The sequence below is a fragment of the Poecilia latipinna genome, unplaced genomic scaffold (genome assembly GCF_001443285.1).
Source record: "Poecilia latipinna isolate Pla-1442-1.1 unplaced genomic scaffold, P_latipinna-1.0 Scaffold3092, whole genome shotgun sequence".
Taxonomy (NCBI): Eukaryota; Metazoa; Chordata; class Actinopteri; order Cyprinodontiformes; family Poeciliidae; genus Poecilia; species Poecilia latipinna.
In genome coordinates this window covers 50203-59270 of record NW_015115708.1, presented here as the reverse complement: position 1 = coordinate 59270, position 9068 = coordinate 50203, and the positions used below count along the sequence as shown (strand labels likewise).

At 38.5% G+C, this 9068-nt stretch overlaps 1 protein-coding gene across 1 annotated transcript in view; it reads right to left on the bottom strand.

Annotated features, from left to right (window-relative positions):
* Positions 1-1100: 1100 nt before the first annotated feature.
* Positions 1101-9068, bottom strand: part of LOC106940102 (roundabout homolog 2-like) — a gene marked incomplete at both ends in the record, with an annotated part of 56104 nt that continues 48136 nt past the window's right edge. The window contains 7 exons of the mRNA XM_015022741.1: positions 1101-1272; positions 3567-3691; positions 4191-4202; positions 5523-5659; positions 8082-8220; positions 8358-8478; positions 8710-8867. Of these exons, the coding sequence (XP_014878227.1) occupies positions 1101-1272; positions 3567-3691; positions 4191-4202; positions 5523-5659; positions 8082-8220; positions 8358-8478; positions 8710-8867 (864 nt within the window). The remainder of the gene's footprint in view (positions 1273-3566; positions 3692-4190; positions 4203-5522; positions 5660-8081; positions 8221-8357; positions 8479-8709; positions 8868-9068) is intronic.

Genomic DNA, 9068 nt, shown 5'->3' with positions numbered 1-9068 from the left:
ACCCACATTTTTTTCCCCACATAAACATCTCTTTTCTTTTGCATGATATGATGAAATAGAGTGGCTTTATGAACGTAAGTTATTTTTGATACAAAGATGCTGAACATATGAATAAATGCATATTTTAATCCAGCCAAATGCCATATTTTGAAGTTTAAATCGATTTTGTCAGATGCAAATTTAATTCAGTGATAAATAGTCCATATTTGCCCCTTTAAAAACTTTTTATCCACATGTAAACCCTGTTGTACGATGCGCCACATGATAATCTTAAGTAATTCCACAAATGGAACTCTGCAAACTTCCAAAATCCACCCAGGCCTCAAGCAAACACTCTCCATCTCTGTTTACACCCATCTGTCACAGACGTTTCTCCCATCGCTCGCATTCTACACCTAACATTTTGATATTGATCTGTCTCCTCTGAGTGACAGGACACGAGTCATTCTGACTCCCCCAAAAAAGAAGAAAAAACCCACTTCCACAGATGTTAATTTAATAATGTGTGGGCGACAAAAAAAAAAAAAAAAGCCAAGAAACACATGAAATGAGGAGTGGAAACAACTCCCAGCTGCCAGCGGCTGAGCACTTAATGCTGACATTAAAGCTTTGATAAAAAATAAAATAAAAAAGTGTAAAGTGTCTCTTCACAAAGCAGACATTTTTAAGGGGGTTTTAGACTGTTTCTGCCTTTTAATTTTTCCATCACAGAGAGTTGGAAGTGAAAAGATGACTGAGGGTGACTGGCTTTTAGAACTTAAGAGATCTTTGTCAGGAAACTACAAGTGTGGGCAGATGCTTCTGTTCACCGTCAGCCGTGCTGCAAAGCTTATGTGTTTGTGTTTCTCATGAAATGAAAGCACCAAAGGGATCACAGGTGAAGCTAGACCAACATCAAACACACACTCCATTTATAATGCAAGTAGCTAGCGAGGTGCTAGAGTTTCGTCAATATTGCTGAAGTAGAGAAACGTCGACCCACTAATCAGCGGCTCGGGACTGAAACGAGCACTACTCCGGCAGTAGATCGCATAACTAAAAATCATTTTCTTTTCCTGTAGGTGAGGACGGTGTGCATGTGCTACTGGGTCCCGCCTTACCGTCTGCTACCTCCAGTTGGGCCTTGGCCATGATGCTGCCTGCCACTGTGAGGGCTTGGCAGATGTAGTAGCCTGCATCTGAGCGCTGCACAGATGATATGGTCAGCTCTCCATTTACAGACACAGACACTCGGTCGTCCCCCTGTGCTGGTTGATTGGGAAACAGCAGATCCTACAAAAGCAAACGTTTGGAAAAAAAAATGTAAATTGAGATTAGATGTTTTCTTTTCTTTTTTATAAACAAAACATGTATTGACAGATACATACTACTTTATTATGAAAAATTCAGCTGCACTGGTGAACGTCAGCAGCATAAAAGAAAGCCAAGTCATATTACCGAACTACTGAACTAGCATGATTTAGTTTCTATATAGTTAATAGTGTAAAAGTGTCACAACCAGTTAATCTATTTAGTGTCTTATTCTGATGTGCATTGGTGTCAAAGTTTCAGATGTTCTTCTTGAAGACATGTTTTGAAATCCATTTTGGATGACAATGGAAACAAAGAAATAAGTTTTACAATCAATACATGTCTGCAGAACCTGATATTCTAAAATGCTATGTGCAATCTTGTTGAATAAAGGGGGTCAATGTTTCTTTTGCTTGGTTAGAATTACAGTTTCTCACCAAAGTACTGCTCCTGCTGTGATAACCTGCACTCATGACCATGAAATTGAGGCATCAGGGCTCTGTGCCTCTGCACCCCAGGCGGACCAACTGATGGACAGGAAAGGACATTAGCCTGCTTTCATTATGTCTAATGACGCTAATGCAGCACATGACATTGTCTCTCGCAAAGTGAATTGGCTCGTCAGATGGGCGTGGATTGATAATAAATGACCACTTCATTAAATATATGTGGAACAGAACCACATTCTGTTCTGACCTGGGTTGATCCTTTTAGTCGAAGCTGTTTCCTTTTTAATCCAAACATTTTAGCTAAAGCGCTAGCTCTTTATGGACGTCGGTTTGTGCACCAACGGTTGAAGCAAAAGAGAAATGTGCCACATATTCTGAAAGTTGAAATCAGCGAGAGTGAGAGGTTTAACGCTTATGTTTTGGTAAGTCTGATTAAAGTCACGTCATACACTTAATCTCTTCATTTATATTATCTATTCTTTTATTTATAGTGTATTTACCTGGACTTTAAGGCATTTTGCTTCAACTGTATAGGAAGATGCTCCAGCATCACTTTTCTACACCTTTGACCCTCAAGCATTCACAATTTGATCAACAGATGAAATGGGCTGGCACAGATTTTTCCACCCCATGAATGCTGCAGGTCTCATATGTAATGCATAGCTCGCATGTGGACATCATAGCATCAACACAATTCAAATTCTTCAACAATGATGCTAAAACAACATTATTCAGTTTCATACCATTGAGCGAAAACACCTGGCTGACAGAACCTTGCAAGCAAAAGTCAAAATGGAATTCAAATTTTCCAAATATAAATTACTAAGCAAAATATTTTCTGACGTTTTGGTGGTATTAATGTTTCATTGAAGTGCCGTTGTTGGATGATCAGCTGATATTTGAAATTGTAAAGAAAAGAAATATGGTGATGTCACTGCAAAAGTAATGGACCTTATCCTGTATATTTTGGGATTAGGGATTTAATTTCACACCCTTAATCCCACTATCAAAAATGGAGCAGCGACAATAGAGATGCTTCAATGCATTACCGGACCTGATTACAAAATCCCCAAAAATCTCTTCACTTTAGAATATAAATAGTCTTTTACATTGATTTAAATAAATCTGATGTGTGTTTACTTGGATTTTCAACATCACATGTTGATTTAAAATTTTTCCCAATCAGCGTTTTGACTTTTCTTATACTGTCTAGATGATCAATCTAATACTTCTACATAACAGATGAGCCAACTTGGTCAAAATGCCAAAGCGTTAAAACTACTAATTTTAGGAATTTATTAAAGCTACAAAAGTTCACAAATTGTGTTTTAAGGAATATTCATTTAATATTTGCGACGCCATTCCTTTTTTGATAAATCAAAGAGTTCTTGATATTGAGATATAACTAATCTAAGTTAGTCCAGATGCCACAAAAACACTGGTCTTTTGCCACAATTTCAAAATCGGGGCCATTTTCTGCATTGAACTGTTACAGTACATCTTAAGCCTAAAGATGTGATGACTCAAATACTATTAAAGAATAGAATTGCAGATAATACGAGTCAAAATAAGAGTCAAATACTATCAAAGAAGATCCAAAGTTAATATTTTCTACTCAAATGTTTGGAATTTTTTTTATAAAATGCAGAAACAAAGTAGTTGCCCTGTTGTCCCTCCACAAACCTAAGTTAAGTCTTGAGCCTTTAGAAGACAAGTCAAAGTCTGTAGAAGACAAGTCTAAGTCAAGCTTTTAAACTTGACAAGTCTAAGTAAAGTATGAAAGCTTTATTTTTCCAACTCAAGCGCCAACCTCTTCAAATTGCTCACCTTGCTGCCTTCTCTTTGCCAGAAGACTGTTGGCTGAGGTTTGCCTCTGGTCACACAGGGAAAGGTAGCCGTCCGTCCCTGAGCCACAATCTGGTCCCGAGGTCGCACCACAAACTGAGGTGCCTCTGAGTTTGAAAATGAACAAAAACAAAACAAAACAAAAAAACCATAAAAAGGCAAAGTATTCTAGTAGACGTCTCGTTACCGTTAGACTATATCATGAGTATGTGTATCTCTACTAGACGAAGAGCTGCAAGCTAAAGGATTTCATGCACTGGGTGTTTTCTTTTCATTGAACTAGTTCTTATTTCTACTTTTCAAACAAGCCACTGAAATGTCATAAATTTTCAAACGTCGTCTCTATTGTAGTGTTTGAACTATGACACGTCAACCACACCTGAACCCACATACTGGAAGAATTCAGAATATACATATTAAGTTTTCCAGTGGAAGTCAGAGGTTGATAGAGCAGATATGCATGTCTTAAAAAAAATACTTGATGACTGTGCTTGTGGAATGCAACAAGAGCTCATGCATACTGAACATGTCTGTGATTGAAAAATAAAAACAACAAAAACGAGAAATAAAATAAGCTCATGCACAATGGGATCACCTCTTACTTACCAACGGGGCGAGCTGGTGACACAACAATGGTGTGGGTGACATTGACACGCAACACAGAGAGAAGGAAAGCAGAGGAGCAGAACAGAGGGACAGGAAAAGAAAGAAATGAAAATCAGAAATGAATGAAATGGAGCTGGGTTTCCATCCATGAAGCTCAGGGACAAGAAGGGTAACTCTGTCACCAAAGCAGGGGATGGCATGGAGTCTAACCCTCACAGCAATACAGAAAACCACAATCCAAAATTTATTAAAAAATAAAAAATAAATACATGTATGCAGTTGAAAGATCTGTTTGATAACCAAACAGATGTGCAGCGTGTGATACAGACCTAGAACAAAAGGAGATTTAAAGACCAATAAATAAAATCAAACCAACTGAATAGAGATTTTCAATAACTATATTTAGTATGAGCTGATAAGAGACTGCCATGGTAAAAAAAAAAAAAAGCAATGGTTTGAGTGAATCCCTGAATTCACACCAAAAATATGCTTTCTGCTGTTAAAATACAAATTTCAATAATTTAATTAGTATTAATAGTGAAATTAAAGGTATATGATTTTTTTTATCATAACATATATTTATTTTTTAAACACATACTTATGTAAACACTTTCTAAATTTAATAGTTGTGTTCAAGTCAATAAGGCACCAAATATTTTACTTTTTGCCGTTGTGCTTTTCATATAACAACACAATAACAAATGGATCATTCAACCCATATCATAAAGTTAATTAGTTACTTTATTACTATGTACCATTTTCTCAGATAGTCACCCTTAAGAAATAGTGTGCTGAATAATTCAAGTTGTTTTGAAGTTATTAACTTTTAGAACCTTCATGTATCTCGATGGAGGGACACAAACAATGTGTAATTACCGTCACTGGCATTAAAGGCTTTTTTAAAATGATGGACATTGGGAATACCTGACAAAACTAAGCTCCCAAATTCCAATGGAGTATCATGTTAATAGCCAAACTATCAACAAGTCATATCGAAACATGAGAGTAAACGTGCTATTGTTAGCCAGGCAAGTTATCCAGATGAAAAAAAAAAAAAAAAAAGAATTGTCATCTGTAACTTTCTTGAAAGCCTTAGCTGTATGTGTGGAGTCAGAAACAAATTATGAATCAAAAAAGAAATATAACGTTTTGCAAGTTTTGAGAGACATATTGTGACCTTCCCAAAAACATGGCTAAAAGAAACTTTGGTAAAAAGAAAAAGAAAAACAGAAAGAATATATATATATATATATATATATATATATATATATATATATATATATATATATATATATATATATATATATAAAGAGAGCACCAGCAGTTGCCCACCTCTGATGGTCAAGTAGGCCGAGGCCTCGGCTTTACCCACACGGTTCTCTGCTACGCACGTAAACGTCCCTTGATCGCTGACAGATGCCTTTTTTATCCTCAGCAGGGAGTCCTCTCTGTCATATCTGATGTCATACCTGGAGAAGCGGTGTGAGACGTTAAACATTACAAGTGTATTCCAAATAAAGACTCTAAATCATGTAAATACAAATTCAAAAGTTATTTCTGTGAAGCAAAACAAACATTACGGTGTGCAAACTTGTGTGTGTGAGACGTTTTGCATGGAAGCTCTAAAAAGGAAGTGTCATTTTTTTGATAGAATAACAACAGACTTTCTCAGGCAATTGCTGGGGATGGGATGAAAAGAAGAGCAATTAAACTCAGAGATGAAGGCGCAGAAAAATGAAAGGGGCTTTCAGCTAGAACTCTTATTGTTCCACTATTTCAATATTCATAAAGAGCCCACACTGTAGTGTGGGTTGTTGTATAGTTCATGAGAGTGTGTGTCTCTGCGAGAGAGAGAGAGAGAGAGAGAGAGAGAGAAAGAGAGAAGAAGAAAGAGAGAGAAAGAGAGAGAGAAGGAGGCACAGACAAACAGTCTGACAATAAGGGAGTGGCACAGTCTGACAAACTGAATGTGATGATTGGCCCAAGCAGTAAAACATAACTAATTCATAGAGATGTTCCATGTATTTGAGTGTATCCATCAGCGAAGCAAACGTGAGACGGCAGCAGCGCAGTTAAGAGTGAGAGAACCATCTCAGCCAGCCGAGTTTAGATAAGCGTCTCGAAGGGCCAAGAGACGAAATGAGTAGGGGAGCAAGGAGTTAGGTCTCCCTCTCCTGGGTCCCCTTTGGCATGAAAGATCTTGTGAAATTGTCTAGCCAGCCATACTGATTCAAAGATGGAAGACAAGTCAGGCAGAGAAATGCTACAGAGGGTGAGAAAAAGTCACATTCGAGAAAAGATGTTCCAAAAGGGTGTGGGCAGAATATCGATGTGGGGGATGGGTTTGGTGGGGGTAGTTATGGAGGTCCATCCAGAGTCTGGTGAGGACTCCATTCACAGCGCATCCCTGACCCAGATACATATGTCCCAGGAGGCTGGTAGGTTTTGGAAAAGAATGAAAGAAGTGAAAGGAGGAAAGTGAGGGAAACTGGTTCTAGAAGTAGGACATAGTTTACAGTCAGAGGGTGCAACCCAGGTTGGTCAGCAGGCTGCCAGACACAGAGCCGAGCAATGGTCGTCTGAAACATATCAGCCACGACATTATTACTAATAACTGCTCAAATTAAAAACATTCACCACTCTGTTGCAGTGGCGTCCCAGCGGTTTGTAGGAGAATATGAGCAACATGCTAAAGGTAAACAGGAACATTAAAACAGGTGTGACAGAGAAAAACAGAATAAGGTTGTTGAGTGGCGCAAAATTCTTCAAAGGAGTCAGGAGAAGGAGAATTAGTTCAACGGCAGCTGGGGAAAAAAAACACTTTGCTGTGTGAAGATGAAGCAAGGCGTCCACTTTGTATTAAATGCTTGTATATTACTGGATTTTAATAATGGTCTGACAGAATAGCTGGAGATAACAAAGCATCACAGTTTATTCTATGTGCTGCTCCATTGACCACTACTGCCTTGCTTTTATATCCAAAAGTCTTTACTATATCCCTGAACAATAGGAGGACATAACCTGGTCTTTTGTTTCAGTTCTGCAGCTTGTTGTACATTGTTACTGTGACGGGTTCCACCATGATGAACCCTTTTTATTGACCAAATATGCTAGCAAAATATAGATAAGCTAACAGCGCAACAGAGCACCCTGCCAGCAACTGGCATATGTTTTCAAAAGGTTGAATTGCCTTTAAAGACATGTCTCAATTTGGTCAAAAAGTGAAAATAATAATTGCAATAGACGTTGATGGTTCGTAGACACGGCACATATTTCCATTTCAGTTAAGACATTCAATTCGCTATTTCTTTAATGAATTTTCTATTGATTTCCTGAGCCAGCAGATAACATCTGACTGCAGCGTCAAATAATAAGACATGTTTCTAACAAGAAAGAGAAAACCACTCGATATTAGGAGGGTGGTCATAATATTATGGCTGATCAGTGTATTTAATGTTGCCCACTGTTATGGATTAGCCCCCACAAAGTCCAACAATGACTTGAAATTATTAATATCCAGTCCATCTGTAAGAGTGTTTGGTGAGACATTCTGCAGTAAATTCTGATATCAGTTGTGTGTGTTCTTACACTGGATTGCATCATGTTGTACTGTAGAGGCCTCATATGGTTTGAATTACACGAGCATCCACACATCACATCCCAGACACACACACACACACACCCATTTCTCAAACTTTTGTGTGTTATTTGAGCAGAAAATGTGCTGCTAATTAAAATGTTTGACATGCGTTTTCGAATCCTGAATTTTAAGTATCATTCTTTAATTGTCCTAACACTTAGAAGTGCTTAAATGTTCTCATTTTCACTGCTGCAGTGCTCACCGACAGACGTGCTTATTATGGACTGCACACATTCACTCCCGGCCCTCACCTGCCACGAGGAACATCCACATCCTCTTTTTTCCAGCGCAGAGCAGGCGGCGGGTCACCATGGACCTGACATCTGAACTCCACACTCTCATCAACCAGAACCACCTGGTTCACAGGGCGCTGCATAAATGCTGGTCTTTCTAAATGAGGATCGCATACAGCGTAGGTGTTAATTAGGCAAAGGGGTTAAATGTTGTCGGTGCATAGAGAGCGAGTGAATATTTCTGCACTTAGCCGGTTTTTACATTATACACCGAGTGGAGAAGAGATTTCCTACCGTATACTGAAAGTTGTGCTTTTTCACTTTCCCTTTCTCCAACCATGTTAGAGGCCACACACACATATATCCCTGTATCGCTCTTCTTAGTATTTGAAATGGTCAGCTTTCCTCCTCGGACCTGAAGAAGGCAAAATTAGCTAACCAGTTCAAAGCAAAATATGTTAAACCGCAACACATTATTAACGTAAACGTAAGGTTAACATGCAGTTTTTCATTAAACAGCAAACAAGATGATTGACATGTTTCTATGAATTTTTCGTTTTGTTTTTTTTTTAGGTTGGCAACATAGCTTCACATTTTATTCGTCTTTGTTGTTACCACCATGTCCGTTTTTGGAAAGTGAACCCACCATGATCCTGTCATCCTTGAGATCCAGTTGAGTTTTGTCTCTTCGCCAGAATACGGTCGGCTCAGGATGCCCGCGCGGAGGCTGACACTCAAAACTCGCAGTTTCCCCAACCGCCACCACCACGTCCTGCGGGTTCTGACGGAAGTCATCTCGCAACACTAGAATCGAAAGCAGATGTAACACATAATCCTATTTTAAATGTAATGATGTATGATTTCTTTAAATATTTGACTTCCTCCAGCTGGTTTTGGAAATCAAAAGGTCACTCTTAGAATAAGTGATCTTTTCTTTAGCAAGTATTTCACAGTTTTCTAAAATAGAGGCCAAGCCCTGGTGGTAGATTGCAAAGTGCAAGTGCA